The 19,028-nt window shown below is 35.2% G+C and overlaps 2 protein-coding genes across 11 annotated transcripts in view; one reads left to right on the top strand and one right to left on the bottom strand.

Moving 5' to 3' along the window:
* ralgapa1 (Ral GTPase activating protein catalytic subunit alpha 1) overlaps window positions 1-7,538 on the top strand; it is a 78,698-nt gene extending 71,160 nt beyond the window's left edge. For 5 of the 10 annotated variants that reach the window (XM_065253364.2, XM_065253380.2, XM_065253356.2 and 2 more), the window contains 2 exons: window positions 1,103-1,227; window positions 5,840-7,538. In XM_065253364.2, the coding sequence (XP_065109436.1) occupies window positions 1,103-1,227; window positions 5,840-5,985 (271 nt within the window). In that variant the 3' untranslated portion in view covers window positions 5,986-7,538. Of the gene's footprint in view, window positions 1-1,102; window positions 1,228-2,496; window positions 2,528-5,190; window positions 5,297-5,839 lie in introns of all 10 variants that reach the window. The other 5 variants (XM_065253371.2, XM_065253395.2, XR_010527392.2 and 2 more) reach the window with 4 other exon arrangements.
* Window positions 7,539-8,405: 867 nt separating this feature from the next.
* Window positions 8,406-11,151, bottom strand: insm2 (insulinoma-associated 2). The gene has a single exon (XM_065248902.1). It carries the CDS (start codon window positions 10,654-10,656, stop codon window positions 9,010-9,012), a length of 1,647 nt encoding a protein of 548 aa, XP_065104974.1. The 5' UTR covers window positions 10,657-11,151; the 3' UTR covers window positions 8,406-9,009.
* Between the last annotated feature and the right edge of the window lie 7,877 nt (window positions 11,152-19,028).

Here is a 19,028-nt window from a genome sequence, read left to right as displayed (position 1 = left end):
GCCTCACCATTGGTTGAATTTGATATACACATTCAGATGCACTTACACCTGGAGGCGTCCACAAAGTTTCACTTGAGTGACGCAGAGCGAGTTCCCTCAAAAGGGAACTGTAACAATGTATTTTATACATATAGTGGACTTTATTGGACCTCAACAGTTTACAGTTTCAATGCAGTTTAAAATTGCAGTTTCAATGCAGCATCAAAGGTCTCTAAACGATCCCAACCGAGGCATATAAGGGTCTTATCTAGCAAAAAGATTGTCAAAGAAAGACACAAACATCTTTGACGACATGGGGGCTGAATAAATTATCAGGATTTTTTTATGGAGTAAAAGTGGAATAATCCTTTAAAACCTTATAAGTGCTATTCTGAGCCCCATGTTAACACAGCTGTCAGGTGCCTTTGAGCTTTCAATCTTAACTTCATGTTCTGGTTATAATACGGCGTGTAGTCGCACTTGCTTTTGCTAGCTTTCTCTTCACCTCTGTGGGAAACTCTCACTCATCCCAGGGTTTGCTGTCAAACAGCGTGACCCGACGGCAGGAAACGGGCCTGCTGGAGACAGGAAAAGGCAAACGACAGATCCACACGAGTGTCACGTTTCCTGGTGGGGCCACTCGCTGCGTGTGCATCTTCACCCCCAAAAAACAGAGCCCAGAATATCTTCCCCCACTTTATCCCAGCAGGACCTCTCTCTGTCTGTATCACAAGCGCTTGCTTTCTTTTCCCTTGTTATCCAAACCTTGTGCTCCTAGCTTACTGAGTTATGAATGCGGCAAAAGACCATATGCCATCGGACTGCTTAATCAAATCGTCCCCATTAACAGAATCCCTTCGTTTTTAAACCCATACACAGCGACATAATCCAATCCCTTCCATTTACTCAAAACCATCATTTTTCTTAACCGAATAATGCAGACAGTAAGATGTCCATTGATACCCGATGTCACCATGCATAAAGCAATGACAGCTTTGTAATACAGTTTACAGAATGATGAGGGAATTGTTATTGTTGCTTCCTTGATATCTTTCTGACCCCTTGTTTCTTTATCAGTGTTTTTTTCTTTACACTTAATTGACCTTAACTCTCAAATAATCAGTTATGAAGAAAGAGCGAGGTATTTGGAAACGATAGTCAAGCACCACTCCGAACCCACAACGTTTGAGGACTACGCGGCCCGTGTTTTTTGCCCCGCGCCTTTCAACTATCTCCCTTCTGAAGCAGGTGAGCATCATTGACTTTGAATATCTGTTCTTCTGTGTTCTTGTGTCATTTTACACAGCATTCACCTTCACGATTTCATCCGACACTGGCATTTGCATGGCTTTGTTAATACAAGCCCTTTCATTTGTGTAGCCTATTATCTAAAATGCTGATTCCCAACCTTGTTACTGGATAAACCTCAAGGCCTCGACAGTACACAACCAAGTCTTGGTAGTTAAGATATGACTTATTAAATCAGATGCATTCTAGCTCAAAGGCTATACAGATCAATAGATTTGTATCAATGGAAGCAGACAAATACAATAGATATTATTTAGCAGATATTTGCTATGCAACAAAGAAATTTAATAAATAATTTGCTTGGTAACTTGTTTTCAAAGTAATAAAAAGTTTTGCTTGAGTATTAATATGAAAGTGCTACGTTTTAAAGGTGTTAAAGATTAAGAACAAGTTGTATTTATGAAAAGTACAATATTATGCATTGCAAGGAAGAAAAACTTAAGGTAAAGATACTTGAAAAATGTCATGGGTTTGAACCCAGGGAACACGCATACTGATAGAAATACCTTGTAATACACTGCCGAAAGCTTAAATGTAAATGTAAAAACTTATACTTGAGTAGTTTACACCCCTGGTTTTAAGAAAGCAAATGCACTCATAAAAAAATGTGTACTTTTTTTGTCGCTGGAGTGGTACTATCAAAGGTTCATTTTTGTACCTTTATGGGTATAAAACACATTAAAACGTTGTACCTTTTCGGGTACAATGTTTATACCCTAAGAGCCTGTTTTGTACCTCTTTAAAGACCAATTTTGTACCAGTTAAATGTGAGGGGTACAACACTTTTAACTATACCTTTTAAAGGTACACAATATATTCTTAATATATAGTAAAGGTACAACATTATGTTTAGTACACCTGTAAAGGTACAAAAAGGAACCTTAGGTGATAAACCTTTTTTCTGAAAGTGTGAAATGAATCTGTCATTATCTGACCCTTTCATTTGAATTCGAATGCCTGTGCAGAAAGTCTTTCAATAATAAATAATTTTTGTTTATTCACTTTATTTGATTTTAAAGTGAAAAATGCCTGTCTGTGTGCTGGTTTGGTCATTTTTCAAACCCAAAGCTTTTATTCTTGCTTTTGTGTTCATATGAGTTCTCTGTAACCTTCTGGTTCCTTTAGAACCCAAATGATCATTTTTTTTTATTTTCTTTTGCATATTTTCCATTTTACTTTTTATTTTTTTATCTTATTTTTCCCCTTCAGATCGTAATCTATCACTTGTGTATATCTAAAGGTAAGAGTCCTGAAGATACCGTACACTTGAGGCTGCTTTCTTTCTCTTTGTTTGGCTTGTAACAAGATTATGAGCTCCTTCTATTTTCGCATTGTTTCCATTTTAGACCAAAATGTTGTTTCCTTTATTTTCTCCATTTTCTGTATTTCGTTTAGCGGGAATCTGCATGGCATGATCACATCAGATTTCTAACTTCTACTAACCAACATTTACACTCTTTCACAATGTCTCATGTGTGTTGTATGTGTTTGGCATGATATCACCATTATTCGTATCTATCTTATCTCCTATTTTTTATATTACATGTGTGTTTGTTCATGTGTGTAATCGTTGGGATGCCAGATTGGTCCAATTTCACAGCAATAGTGAAAAGATTGCAGCAGTATTAACTCTACAGTGACAGTTTCAAACATATATGTTTATATTATTATTATTATCTTTTAACTCATTCCCCACCAGCCTTTTTTTGTGATTTTCACAAAAGTTTTACAAAATGCCTTCCATGAATTTTTTTCTTCTAAAAATATATAAACATACAAATATATTAAATGAAAGAACAGACCCTCTGCTTTCAAACAAACAATAAATGGGGAAAAACATTTCATCCTATCTAGATTTTTTTCTTTGTTTATAAACTCTTAAATATGGGTATTTTTCTTCTAAAATACAAAATGATTGGCAGAAAGCTAAAATAATTGCATTTTTGTGAAAGAATTTTGTTAGAGATCAGATTCAGAATGATTATCAAAACATACACAGAGTGTAAAATAAAAAAATTATGTTTTGTTTCAGTTTTTTTTATAAATTGGGTAATCTAGGGTAATCTAGTTTGCTTGGAAGGCTTTGGAATATGTGACCCTGGACCACAAAACCAGTCATAGGGGTCAATATTTTAGTATTTGAGTTTTATACATCATCTGTATATGGTTTGTTAGGATAGGACATTATTTGGTCGAGGTATAATCGCGGTATTACAGATTACCATAAAAACTCATAAGGAACAAGTTTTTTCATGCAAATGTTTTCTCTTAATTGACAAGATAACTCATCAGTGGTGGAGAATGAGTTTAAAATATTGTCGTTAATATTTAATATATACATTTTTTTAACTTTACTGTTGAGCCCAGTTGCTTTACAGCAGTCATTCGAGCACACCCCGCATATTATATTTTTTTACCAAATAATATATATATACATTCTATATTATATATCAATTTTAAAAAATAATATATGAATAAAAAAACTGAAATTAATATATGAAGAGTTTCGTTGCAAAACCAGATAACTCAGTTTTTTTTATTTTTCAGAAATCTTGTTTTTTGGTTGTGCATTCCAATTAATATCAATTCAACTGCAGTTGGTTTGTTTTGATTTAAACCTTCATAACTTAAAAAATACAGCTAAGTAGCACCATAAAACAAAATAATAACATGATAACATAATAATAAATATGTTTTGACAAAAATGTTAAAAACTGAGTTATCTCGTTTTGCAACACAACTCTTCATATGTATCTGGGTGTGGTTAAATATACATAATAATTAGAAACAGTACTACATACACATATATTATGCAAAAAAAGCACTTTTATTTTGTATGCGATTAATCTTTGCCCTGCACTAAATACAATTTCAATTTTTTTTTAAATGTTATTACTCTCAGGTTAGATAAAGTCAAGTCTGGCATAGATTAGAAGCATTTCAAAATAATTAATAGGTTTTTCGGCAAATAGTTTGCTTGGAAGACTTTGTGATATGTGACCCTGGAACACAAAACCAGTCATTGGGGTCAATATTTTTGTAATTTGAGATTAATACATAATCTGTATATGGTTTGTTAGGATAGGACATTATTTGGTCGAGGTTTAAGTATTCTTAAAATCTGGAATCTGAGGATATTAAAAAAACTAAATAAAGAGAAAGTCATATAATTCAGAATGAAATTAAAACCAAAAAGTTTCAGCCATCAGCGTAGATTATTTCCCCTTTTTTAGAACTTTGTCAAAATATAGAGATAATCGCCTTTAAAGTCCTTAGCAACACATATTACTAATGATAAATACATTTATATATTTATGGTAGAAAATGTACAAAATATCTTCATGGACATGATCTTTACGTAATATCCTTATGATTTTTCACATTAACATTTTTTTAGATTTTGACCCATACAATGTATTGATGGCTATTGCTACAATATACCCATGCTACTTATGACTGATTTTGTGGTCCAGGGTCACAAGTTTTCTGAAATTCTGAACTCGACTTACTTTACCTAACTTAAAAATAATAAATAATAAAGTTAAAGGTCAAAGCGTACACACCACAATTTGTGAGATTGGTATAGTTTGTGAGTTTAAGCTTATATTGATATCTTAAGTTGTGTTTGTATGAATGTGAGTGGAGGAGCTTGCATGTGTGTTACAGCAATTGAAAATAAGTGTTTCTGAGTGAGCTCTTGCTTTTGTTGTCTTATATTTTGTGTGCACCTGCTACTGATATTCCTCTCGGCCTGCTCTTTGATCTTCTCTTTTTCTTCCTTCTGTCTTTTATATATTGTTTTTCCACTTCCTCTTACATCCCACATCACTTTTTACATTTTCCACATTCCCACTTGATCATTTTCCTTTCCTATTTCCCATTCCTCCTTCTCTCCCCCATAAGAAAGAAATGCTGTGATTTTTCTCCTCCTACCCAAACCTCCACTAGAAAACATCTAGGTAAAGGGCAAAGGCTTGAAAAGGAAGGTCTTTCACGCTAGCTGCGAATGGTACGCTGAAACCGAAAAACGGCAAAGTACTTTCTCTTTCATTCCTCCCCCCGTTTCTCCATTACATTGTAGTTTGTGTTGCGATATTGTAACTTGCACCCCTGTTGGTCTCATCTATAAAGCCGAGGTGTCAGATCTCAGCGTTGATTAGCCTCAGCATCCCCTGTGATTCGCTCTGTGAAATTCACCCACAATGCACTGGTACATTAACCTCTCACTCCCTTTACAGCAAAGGGGTTTTCACACTTTTTTCGATCTGGAAGAGCACAATTGGTTACATGCATTTTAGTCATAGCTGCCCATTACGTACGATCGTGTGTTCGACAGCTGGAAAGATTTTTCCTGTTCCAGTTTGAGTGAAATTCACAATGAATTTAAAAAATAATTCAGTCCTCAGTGTAAACATTTCCCCCTTTTTTTAGTACTATATGTTTTAAAGCCATTTAAAGCTACAATTAACCCTTTATGGTGATGCCACATTTAGATGTTAAAATCAAGGGCGGCTCTTATATCTCTTTTTTTTTTGCTCTTGTGTCTCCATAGGCTCATGCATCGAGAGTCAACCGGTCGAAAATCCAGCAATGCAGATAGACGGGGGAGATTTAGCCTCGCCAATGTCGCCTCGTGCTAGCAAGAGCCGCATGTCCATGAAGCTACGCCGTTCTTCCGGTTCTGCCAACAAGACTTGAGCCTTTCCTTAACTCTAAGCCGTTCCCTTTCACTCCATGACTCCGCCCATTGCAGGGTCAGATACAAGCCACGCCCCCATTCTATCGACTCCTCCCACACATGACTGAGAGCCAGAAGGATCAAAGACAGATTTGCAGTTGTTAATGTACGGTGGGGAAAAAGAGGGTGGATATTGCTTGTTTTACTTCGTCTGCTGTCTATTGAGCTGCCCGATACTTGGAGTGCCAGTAAAATGAGAACAAATTAAAAGTTAATAAATTATAACGTCGCCAAAAGCATAACTTTTTATATTTGTACAAAAGACTCTAGGGCGCTGAGGTTGTCTTTATATGCTGAAAATTTGATGGTTATGGCTGGAGACGATTTTTGTCATGCGGATGTACATTTAAACTCGAGCACTTCTGGCTGTTACATTTACTTTATAATTTGTTTCACTCCTAATGTGGAACGGGTTTTTATGTAACATTCACACTCGACGGTTTATTTTTGTTTTGTACGTTTGCCATTTTTCTTTATGGATCACACGTTATTATGGTTGTAAATCACTTGATTTGAATGATACTGATTGTTTTTATCGGTGATGTTATACCGGATCGCCCCATTTGTAACGGTTATTTGTGTGTATATATCTATAAATATAAAATATATACATATTTAATGTATGTGTATAGTGTATGAACAGTATCTGATCTGTGTACATATTTAACAGTATTTAAATCAACCAAAAAAAGGGTCATTAAAACTCAAGCCACATAGATCATACAGGAATAGTCTCTACAGCTTGAATGTTTGTATGGCTTAGCCCTGCTATAGTATTGTTCAAATTTCTGTCATAAATCCTTTGTTTGATTCATCTTGGCTGAAATGTTGTTTAAGAAAAAGAAAAAGTTTAACTTGAGTTGCCAGGTCTTTAAAGGGAATGGGCAATGTTGCCAAATTGAGCGGAAGTGCACATTGGTCTCCGTTGAGATTTCACTCTTGCTAATGAAGAGATTAAATGTAACCTGAAAGTGCACGATGACATCTCCGACACACAACTTATATTGAAGGCACTCAATGTTTATCACAAAGTTTCTTTTTGAACATTTAATAGATTAAATGCCATAGAGTACGGATGCAAGAGGTAAGGTTAATTCACACTTGTATATTTTCCAGGCATAAATGTTATGAAGTTTTTTTAATGTTTTGTTTTTTATTTAGAAGTTTATTTGATATTTGTTCATGTTCATACAATTATGCGTTTGAAATCGTGCAGCACTCCTGGATTCAAACTATCACATGTATATTAAAGCCCCGCACACATGTGTCTGCCATGTGCGTCATTTTAAGGAAGAAACTATCGTGGGTAGATTTTATGTATGTTACTACTGAACAAATGCTGCATGATACCAGTAATAACTGCATGTGTTGATATAACAGCTGCACAACACACACGCACGCATACAGAAATCCACAATAATGTCATGCGGTAGGATCTACACATTTGTATCAGATGTTGACGAAAGAGTGTGGATGTGCAATTACACTTAAGAATAAAATGATTCTTACAACATGACAAGTGCAGTTTAATTCATTCTGTTGAGTCAATCTTAGTGTTTCTTCAAAGATGGATGCTTTTTCTTTATATCTTACATACATTTAAAGCTAAAATAATAGTGTAATAATTGCATTAAGAATGCATAGTGTTTAATGCAAAAACGAATAGGCCACGTTTGAAAGAGTCTTCAAAGACGTTGTATTTATCTCTTTATTTTCCCCTTAACAGTTAAATAAATATCTAAACTGGTGAGGGAATTATAAATATTACAATTAAAGTTTTTTATTGTATACATGTAGGCCTCTAGGAGTCTTTCCAGCCTGTTGATTATTATATATTTTTTTAAATTTTCAACTTATATGTATATATACATTGAAACATAGTTGTACTTTAATTAATGATCTAGAAATAAATGACAAGTGAAACTACACTGAAAAAAAATTATTCATTCAATTTACTCAATTTTTTAAAGTAAGTGGTTGCAATCAATTTATTTCAGCTACATTTAAACAAAAGTTTTTTTATTTTATTTTAAACAAAAGTTTTTTATTTTATTAATTTTTTTATTATTAAATGTAGCTTAAATAAATTGATTGCAAACACTTACCTTAAAAAATTGAGTAAATTTTATGATTTTTTTTTTCAGTGTAAGCAAGCTTTATATCAGAGCTACCTTTATAATGAGACGCATTGTATAGTAATTTCCTTTACTTAAAAAAAATATTCATTCAATTTCCTAAATTTTTAAAGGTAAGTGGTTGCAATCAATTTATTTAAGCTACATTTAAACATTTTTTTATTTCTATTTTTTTTATGTAGCTTAAATAAATTGATTTAAAAAAAAATGTATTTCTATTTTTTTTGGTTTAAAAGTAGCTTGATTGATGATTGCAACCACTTACCTTAAAAAAATTGAGTAAATTGAATGAATCATTTTTTTCAGTGTTGTTGTAATATCTTATTTAAAAAAATAACCATACAGTGAGCTTTATGACTTAATGCAACTCTTTAATAACTTTTATTAAATATATACAATGCTTAACAGATCATTAAATAGTTAAAAATAGTGAATCAAACATGAAACATTGATTCACTCATATGCATGAACTACCAAGTTAAGCATTATATACAGAAACGTTTGTCAATAAAACGTTACCGTCAAAGGATATATATAAATATGTCTCTATAAATGTAATATTCCCACACAAAGATACTGGATGTAGTCTATTAATAAGCCAAGAGGAGTAATAACATCAACACGCGCGTCATTAAAGGTATAGTTCATCCAAAAATCATAATTTTAAGGGAATGTTTATAATCAAACCGTTCGTGAGCTCATTGACGGCTTGGTTATGAACATCTTTCAAAATATCTTCCTTCGTGTTTATCAGAACAAAGAAATGTATACAGGTTTGTAACAACATGAGAGTGAGTAAATGATGACAGAATTTTCATTTTTGGGTGAACTATCCCTTTAAACATGTTTTCAGCATCCCGGCCTGACCGCCATCTGCAGCAGCATCACCTGTCTGTTCTCTGTTGGGTGACTCTTGTTGATGTGTCTGGTCAAACCTGGAGAACTAAAGAAAGTGGAGGGACAGTGCTTGCACGAGTATATCTGTTGCTCACCGGGGCTCAGATCAGGTCTCAGTAATAAATCGTCTCTGACTGCGTGCCAGAGTCTGTGTTTCTCCCTTATCTCGGCCGAGGGGAAATGCGCACCGCAGAGGTGGCACGGAAAAGTGATCTGTCCGCTCTCTATGTGATTAAAAGAAGATTTGATTGTCTCGTGCGCGGCAAGGTGTTTTCTCAGATAGGCTTGTCTGCGAAACTTCTTGCCGCAGTAGTGACATTCATACACGTCGTCTGCCCCAGGTGAGGGTAGGTAGGGGGTGGTGGACCTGTCGGATTCTTCTGGGCAGTGATCGAACAACCTGGAGTTGTCAGCGTGCAGATCATAGCACTTTTCAGTGGTTGGGTACCTTTGGTCCATAGGAGGATTTGGGGACAATCCGTGTGGCATATTGCTGTCCGGTGCTGATCTGGGATGTTGGGAGCTGTCCGGATTCAAATGGTGCTGATTGTTGATTCTGATCTTACTGGCGTTCTCCTTCCCCTCCACTGATGTCTTCTCGTTGTTACGCACCTCCATCTGAGACTTTTTCTGGGCATCTCCACTGCTGAGGTTGCGAGGTTTGTGCCACCTCCGGTGGGAGGCGAGGTTGGCGGGACAGCTGAAAACTTTATCGCACTCCGGACAGCGGTACTCAACGCGCACGATCCTGGAACACTTGTGCTGCGCCAAAGAGAACGGATCTGGGTATTCTTCCTTACAAAGTTGACATATAAACTCACCCAAAGGCTTGTTTCTCCCACTGGATGAAGGTGCCAGTTTCGTTTCAGGGCTTTCCTTTTTTATTTTGAGCCCGAGGACGGGTGACGTGGTGACTTCGTCTTCAAAGTTGAGTTTTCTGATGACTTTAGGCTTTTTGCTGGGCGCTTTGCTCTTGCGCTCTGACTGATCGACGAATGCGCGCTTTACGCACTGGTGAAATGAGGGGTAGGGGGGCAACGAAGTGGACACGGGCGTGCCAAACTTCATGTCGGCGTGGCTCATAAGGAGACGCTCGATAGAAGACACCGGGGTGGCCAATGGGAACGACTCTGCCGTGGCGGGTGAACTGAAGCACCTGTCCAAAAACGACTGTTTTGTCTCTGTGCTGACGGGCTTGATCGGGCTGCTGGAGTCGGTTGTGTTGTAGGGAGATGGTGCGGTCTTTTCCAAGTAACTTTGTGCGTAATCGACGGTGCTTTCTGCAACAGCTCCTCCAAACTCGTTTTTAGATGCTATACCACTTGTCCATGTTTCTCTGATAGGTTCCACCACGTCTGTGCATTCGGATGGGACACTAGTAGGTCCGTGCGTTGTTTGGATAGGCAGGTCCGCTTTGCGCAACTCTTTTTCTTCAACGCGCACCTTGTAGGATGCTGAGGAGACGCGTTTACTCCGTTTCACTAAAAATCCTCGTGGCATCTTCCCGTCTGATTCACCCACAGCCTGATCTTGGGTGGGATCAGATAAAAGTGCTATAGAGAGGATGGAGACACTGTCACTGTGATGCGCATGGCGCATGTTTTATCCTTTGGGTCGCCTTCAGGTTTTTTATGAGATGGCTGTCAGTGGCCCAATCGGCGGTGACTTTACAATAACGGGGCGGGGCGAACATTAATAAGGAGATATGGTTACAGATTCATTTCTAATAGGCAGCAGATTATTATTTATGATCGATGTGCTGTTTAACCTTCCCTGTTTGCTTTCATTGACTCTGTATTATCCGTTTCCTGTCCTGTAATTTGAGAACATCCATTAAACTTGATTCATTTGTTTATTGTTATTAAGTTTAATCTCAATAAAACAATTTTTTACTTTATAGTCAGTATTTAATCCTGAAAAATATTCTTAAACATTAAAACGCATTTACACATATTATTAATCTATATACAATTATTGGTTTTTATTTTCCATGGCTGTCTTCTGCAATGTACAAAAGAGGTTTTAAATTGATTGATGTGAGTTTTGTGATTATTGGGGATATGATTTGATAGGGCTTCTGTTCTACCTATCCCTTTCCCTTATATTTGTGTGTTTTAATTTATTTTTTCCAGTTCGAAATCAATGAATAAATAAAAGGTTACGCATTTGTGAATTTCAGCTTCTATTTTTTATTTTTTATTTACTTTAATTTTTTCTAAAAGGGTCAATAGAAAGTCTTTGGATGTCATTATTCTACCTATTTCTTTACCTCTACCATGTTTACCTTCAATTTTTTGCATATTAATTCAGTTAGCAATGCTTTAATACTTATAATATTTTTCTAGTATCTACATTTCTTCGAGAAATTATTTTGTCAAGACTTATCTTGTTCTTTAACTCAGAATGCAGTGTTTTTTTATTTAACGAACAATGTTTCGTTTATTGATATCAGAAGAAGCCAATTCTAATCATGACAGATAATCCCCTTAAATACAATTAAAATAATTTGTATTCATGCCTTTTCTCGTTCATACTGAAAGGTCAATGCACAGAAATGAATCTGTTAGCTTCAGGCGACTGTTTTATGAACACATCTGTGCTCATGAATGTATACTTTATAAGCCAAAGCCTAACAGAATTCGTATCCACATAATTGCATTTACAAAGCAATGCAACAATACAATAAATTAGGCTGTAAATGGGTAGCCAACACACACATCTGCACTGAATGCTGCTGGGAATATCCCTAGCTGTTTTTCCCATGTGAGAGCATCATTATGTTATCTGAGTGTGGTTGAGATGATGTGAGGATGCTGAGGTCCAGGCTGTGGATAACCTGACAGATAAGCGCACAGCGAGGCTGTAGACGCAGATAAGAGATCTCATCTCCTTTATGGCGCATGGAGGGGGTGGACGCTGATCCTACAAACCATTTAGGATCCCATTATGTTCATCTGGCACTTGCTTCCCTGGACAATCATCTGTGTGCCAAATGAGCGTGAGAAACCGCTATAAGGACGCTTGGCCAGTTTGTGTAAGTGGAAGGTATCGCGCATGGACATCTGGAGGGTCCAGAGGGTACATTTTCTTTGCTTAAATTAAATCTACACATCTCAACTAAAAAAATGCATAAAATGTATGACAAAGCAGGGCTAAAAATTTGTACAAAAAATTTAGTTTAACCACACAAAATATACACTTTCTTATCACATTCACATTTTACCAAAAATATCATTCATTTTAAATTACTGAGCCAATATTTAATTTGCATATGTGCATGTTAAATTACTTAATTAATATAAAATGATATAAATGTGCTTATAAATAATACTTAAAAATATATAATGCAATAAAATATGTATTATAGGAAGAGAGAGAGAGAGAGATAGAGGGAAAAGAGAGAGAGAGAGATAGAGGGAAAAGAGAAAGAGTTTTATTGTTATTTTTTATTTGTTTTTAAACATATTGCAAACAAAGTCTTCTGCAGCTTTGGTTGCGTTTATCGGGTCTTATCGAAGATAATCTGCAGATTTTTCTTTTCTCAATATCCAGATGAACACTTCACAGAGTGAGGACTTCACAGGAATGTTTTCTATAGAGAGATAATGAGTCTGTCCTGACTCTGTTGGAGTTGAGGAGTGATGAAGCATCACTTGATGTTTTTTTTTGGCTCTTGATTCAGCCCTGCAGGAGGTGAACAGCTTCAGCATCAGGACCTGGCAGCATTACATGGACAGATTGTTAAATAATTCATCTTTAATCGTCTTTAATTACAGCTTGTGTTCTATTAGGCCTACTCACGAACACTGATACGTCTTTCATTAGCTCTGAATTAACTAACTGTAAATAAAGATAATCATTAGAAAATATTTCTGTATGCTTGTTTTAGCATATGCAACTGTCTTTACAGTACCCTTTAACTTTTTTTTTACTTTTTTTTAATGTAAAAATGACATTAATGCTGAATGATCTGTTGTTGTGCATTTAGATAAGCCATCTTCTTTATTTATTTATTTGGTTTAGCCTACCTGGTTTAATCAAAATAATCGAAATCATCGTATAATTTTTCCTACCACTGTTATTTAGTCCAGGATAAGAGTTATTCTGCCGATACCATTAAGATGGAGCTGTAGGCGATATTCTTCTGAAATATATATTTTTTCAGAGGCCACTGGAGATTTTGCAATGATCATCAGATGTAACGAGCATAAATGTGTGGCTATGTGAGGATCACTGAATGGATTATAATGCGTGAGAAATGTGAATTTATTGTTTATTGCACGTTGGCTCTCTCTAGTGGACAAATATAGTTATTGCGCTACAAATTTGAATAGAGAAAAATACATAATTATTCTTTCTTTCTTTTTGTCTTTCTTTCACTTTAAACTTGTAAACTCAAAAAAAAAAAAAAAAAAATACTGGGTTACTTTAACCCATGGTTTAGTAAAATATGGACAAACCCAAATGTTGGATTTAATGAAAATTATGTTTTTGTCATTTTGTCACACTTTTAGTGGTTTTACCACTTTTTTGTATTTTAAATTAATTTAATTATTTTGTTTTATTTTTCTTTGGTCTAGAAGCAAAATCTTGGTCTTGTTTTAAAGAAGACACTTTACAGTTTTTCACTGAAGTGTTTAAAGTTGTGGAAATTAAATAAATAAAAAATAGTTATACCAGTTTAAATATATTTGAAATAATAAAAATAATGCCATAAAGTATATACTCCCTAATCATATGTATATAAAAAAAATGTATGTTTTACTCCGAAAACACCACAACAATAAATGCACAAGGCTCAACTAGTTCTGAACCAAATTTCAAGTTAAAATCACAAAAAATTAGGTTACTGTCACACTTTTTTAGAGGTTTTACCAACAAAAGCCACTAGGTGTCAACGGTTAGCTGCATTATCTTGTCACAAATGAATAAATTACTGTCTCTGCATTGTTTTTAATGCAAAAAGGCTTTGAAATATTAAAACTACATTCTTAGAGCTTTCCAACAATATATAGGTTTTCAAAATTTTTAAAGATTCATATATTATTTGAAGAATATTATGAGTATACAAATTCATATGTACTCCTGCGGGGTCCGTGACAATTAACAAAATGACTGTCACTTTACCATTTCTATCATCAAATGGCCTTGAAATATGAAATCTACATTCCCAGACCTTTCCAACAATATATAATTTGTCAAGATTATTTAAAGTTTATTTGGTATTAGTGTTATAAATATATAGGGGTGGTTTCCCGGACAGGGATTAGTTTAAACCAGGACTAAGCCTTAGTTTAATTAGGAAATATAACAAACATGCCTTACTAAAAATATTACTTGTGTGCATTTTGAAGCAAAACACTTATGTATTTTAAGATATGCCAGTACAAGTGGTTTTCAGTTTGGACAGCTCTTACATTTATTTTAGTCTAGGACTAGTCTAATCCCTGTCCGGAAAACCGTCCCATAATCATTCATATGTATTCCTATGGGGTGAGTGACATTTAACAAAATAACTGTCACTTTACAATTTCTATCATCAAATGGCCTTGAAATATAAAATCTACATTCCCAGACCTTTCCAACAATATATAGTTTGTCAAGGTTATTTAATGTTTATAGGATATTTACAAATAAATATGTTTTAACACCTTGGGCCCACCTGTTGGTCTGCGACATTTTAGAAAAGGACTCTTACTACATAATTATTTTTGCAAAATGGTGTTGAAATATAAAAACTACATTATATAGTTTGTCAAGATTGGTGTAGGTTTAGACTATGAAATTATTGTTTTAAATATGTAATGCCAAACGTCCCACCTGGGACAGTGACAGTAATAGGGTTAAATGTATACCAGCAATGGCCACTAGGTGTCAACGGTTTGCTGCATACTCACAAATCACAAAATAATAAATTACTGTCACTGCATCATTATTAATGAGAAAAAAAGTTTTGAAATATGAAAACAACATTCTTAGAGCTTTCCAATGATATATAGGTTGCCAAGATTTTTGAAGATTTATAATAAAATATAATGAATATGGGCTTACATTTGGCCAGTGATATTTTAGAAAATTACTCGTACTATATTACTATTTTTGCAAAATGATGATGAAATATAAAAAATCTCAATCTGAAAGCTTTCCAATGTTATATAGTTTGTCAAGATTAGGGATTGAAATGATTCTTTTAAACATATAATGAAATCTATCCACCTGTGGGACAGTGACAGTTACAAAAAACAACCCTGTGTAGATTCATTTAAACTCAACATTTGGGTTTGTCCACCAAACTGTACAACCTCAGCATTTTTGTTTCGAATTTATTCCCATTTTATTTAGACAACTAGTTATTACCATTTTGTATCATTTTATTTATTTATTTATTTTTTGTTAGCCTATTTAAAAAGTAAAAAAATTTTAAATGTCAAAACCAACAGGAATTGTCTCTACAATGTGTTTAGGCTACTTTGCATAGCACTTATTATTGCCTCACTAAGATTAATCGCTTTACGTTATCATTAACACTGCTGGACGTCGCAAATGTAAATGTTAATATAATTACACATTTTTATTCAAATTTTTAATTATAAATTTAAATACATATTTTAATAATTATTTTAATTTTAGGGTGCAGAATATTAAGGTCAAAAACAAAACGAGAAAAAGCAGAACTGAACACCAAAATCGCACCGTCATTGTGAAGAGGTCAAAATGACCAAAACTGACAAAAATTATAAATATTTTTATATTTTTATACTCTAGAGGGCGGTAAGGGGAAGAAACCTACCAGCCAAATGTGTGACTTATATAAACTGCACGCGAGAACTATGACAAAACACATTGCTATTCACACTATTGTGTCAAATGTACTCTAGTACTTTACGTTGTATTTTAACATTCCTCACTTCTAAGTCACTTTGACTGAATGCCTATATGTGTAAAGATGTATTATGTAACTTATAAGCCTTCTCTGTCTACAATTGAAGTGATACATACATAGATACAGACAGAACTCTAAAAAATGCTGGGTTATTTTTAACCCATTGTTGGGTCAGAAAGAAATGAGCCTAGCCTTGGGTTGTAAATTAATTTAACCTATGCTGGGTTGTTTTATCCAAAAATGCATGGTTGTCATAACCTAATGTTGGGTCAAATATAAACATTTTCTGGGTTTATTTAACCCAACACCTGGCCTGGCCCCTTCTCAAGCCAACCCTGGGTTAAAAATAACCCAGCATAGAGTATATAGATATAGATAGATGTCTGGATGGCTTTGCGTGAGAATGAAAGACAAAAGGCTGTTAGGTAAATATGCAAGGAATGTGCTACCCCTTTACAATCAATGCAGTCCATTATCTAACATTCAACAGTTCTTACATAACATTTAGGACTACCGCACCCTTTCAGGTGAGATTGGAGTCACTCCTGTTTGATTCATGGGCCACGAGTCTCAGTATTCCCCACTGTGACCCAGATAGCCACTGGACACTGTAACGGAACAGGACCGCAACCGCAAAACGATAGAGCCGGACTCGTTCCTGGGTCCAAACGCACAACGGGCCGAAGCCGTTTCTGGTCTGTTATTAGGGGTTGTTGCGGATATGTACCAGCGCCGATCCAGCGCTGATTCAGCACCGCCTGATCATCAGTATCGGCTCAGATTCGAATTGCAGATCTGGACCAAATCAGTGTCAGACACAGCTAATGTCTTTCGGTTATCTTTGGGAAAAGTGATCTGGGCCAGATCTGTAAAATGATATAAATACTGAACTGATGTTTAAGCTGAAACCTCTATCTGGCACGGATCTGGTTCACAATCAGAAAACGTCTCTGAGATAGAAACGGAGGCAAGGGGCTTAAAACGGATCCGGGCCAAATGTAATTGCTATCTGGGGAGGAACACCCACGTGTTAAAACCCCTCAAACGCAGCACTAATGTATGGGCTGAGGAACATGACACATTCATGACTGTAATTGGAAATATGGGGGAAATCTAAAACAATGTAAACAGGTCATTAACTCATTTTCAGTTTTGAAACTCATGACCTATACCTTAGATGTATATAAGAACGGTTAGTGACCCAAGGGTAGGCTGAAGAAAATGGAAATTCCGGTGGAGTTTGGACAGGGCGGATCACATATCCGTCCACTGAGTCTAAACAATCCGTATGATTCCCCATGAGTCAGTGAATCGTCTGATGTGTCAGAACATTATGTTCCTATATGACTTTATATTTTTTTTCTATTTTTGGTAAAGTCATCATGTATCATAAGACAAATGTTTTTTGGCCCTGCATATATGTAAACTTATATGTACATTTTTTGTTATATGTGCTATATATGTGTATGGTTTTCAGCCTGTGAACTTATTTAAGGAAGTGTATGTTTTTGCATATGTATTTAAGTGACACAAATGTTTCAGTAAGGAGGAAGAGGTGAACTGGGCAGCCCACTGTTCTCCCACCAAAGATTCCCGGCTATAAACACGCTGACGAGAGACTACGCATCAGCTGGAGTCAAACAGGACGTCCTATCCACACTGATGATCACATGACCGTGGAAAAGAACATTTGTGAAAGTTTCCAGTATTTGATCGGATGAAATAGAGGGGCTTCCTGCAAAGCAACAATATCAAATTGCATTATTGTACATTTCGGGTCACGTTCTTGATTTTATCTGTGCTTTTTCTTTTGTGCCATACACAAAACACTCCAATAAGTATGTTTCTAGGCCACACTGATATCATTTTACCACCATAAAAACATTTTTATTCATTTCTGTTGTGCTACTGCACAATACACATTGCAAAATCGGTTGCATTTTGGTGGAACACCCTGTGCCCTCGGGGTTTACATGCTTGGCTACTGTTACTATGGTATTTGTGTGTTTGAGGGCTGGCTGTTGGAGTGTACATGCGGATGTTGTGTAAAGTTAATGTTTTTTTTTTTTTGCTTTCTTCGAGTAAATGCCTTTGTGGGCAAACTCGCACAGTAAAACAACATAAAGGAGTTTCCTAGTCTTTAGGTTATGAGGAAACACTTAAACATTGGCACCGTGCAGTCTACATTTCCTTGATTATAACTCATTAAAACTCATACAAGTTTATTGTTGTATTTATCTATATTCATTTCCTTATTTTAAAATGCACTTTTTATGATCTCTATAAAAAATGCATTAAAAAACATGCATTTTTTCATTATAAAGAGTCCAATACTCTGACCAAATTCAATATATGAGATTTTAATTTTGGAAATAAACACAAATCATAAAAACAAAGAAAGATTATGATGTAAAATGTTGCATTCATCACTGTTTCTAGGTCACTAATCCAGTGTTACCATGTAAAAAGATTAGTTATCCCTGCTTTCATTGAGACTTACTGGAATATACTCTGGATCTGGGAATATACATGGATGCACAAACTTGCCAGATCTGTATTAAACAATAATGTAGCTTAGTTGTAAGACAGTGCAGTAGCACCACAAATGTTATGGGTTTGTATCTATCTTGTGGAATAATGTAAAGGTTGAAATGCACCACGTCATTATGGATAAAAGTTGAATGTTGAATGCATAAATATAAATTAATTTGTGTTCAATTAAAATGTATTTAGACATCACTGCATATTTATATTTATTTCATGAACCTGTATTGCAACACTTGATTTAGTATCTTTCTGCAAAAAATTTTATATTTTTTATACAACACCGTGTATTTTGTGCATTGAATGCATTTTTTGGTGCAGAAATAATAAAAATTCTTCAGATTTTTCCTCTTATCCAGTTCTCAATATTGTACTGGAATGAACAAGTTTTGACCGTACTGAATGAAGCAGAGAAAATTTCCCCAAACTCCTGGCTCGAATAATTCCCAGTCGACACCATTCAGGCGTCAATCACAGTGGAAATCCCCCACCCTGCGATAAGCTCCGCCCACTTTTTCTCCGCTCTTTTAATCTCTTCTCAAAG

This window comes from Paramisgurnus dabryanus, chromosome 17, assembly GCF_030506205.2.
Source record: "Paramisgurnus dabryanus chromosome 17, PD_genome_1.1, whole genome shotgun sequence".
NCBI classification, from domain to species: Eukaryota; Metazoa; Chordata; class Actinopteri; order Cypriniformes; family Cobitidae; genus Paramisgurnus; species Paramisgurnus dabryanus.
This window is presented reverse-complemented; position numbering and strand designations above follow the sequence as displayed.

Coding starts and splice junctions, on each gene's coding strand:
- insm2 (XM_065248902.1), bottom strand. CDS start 10,656: ATGCGCCATGCGCATCACAGTGACAGTGTCTCCATCCTCTCTATAGCA.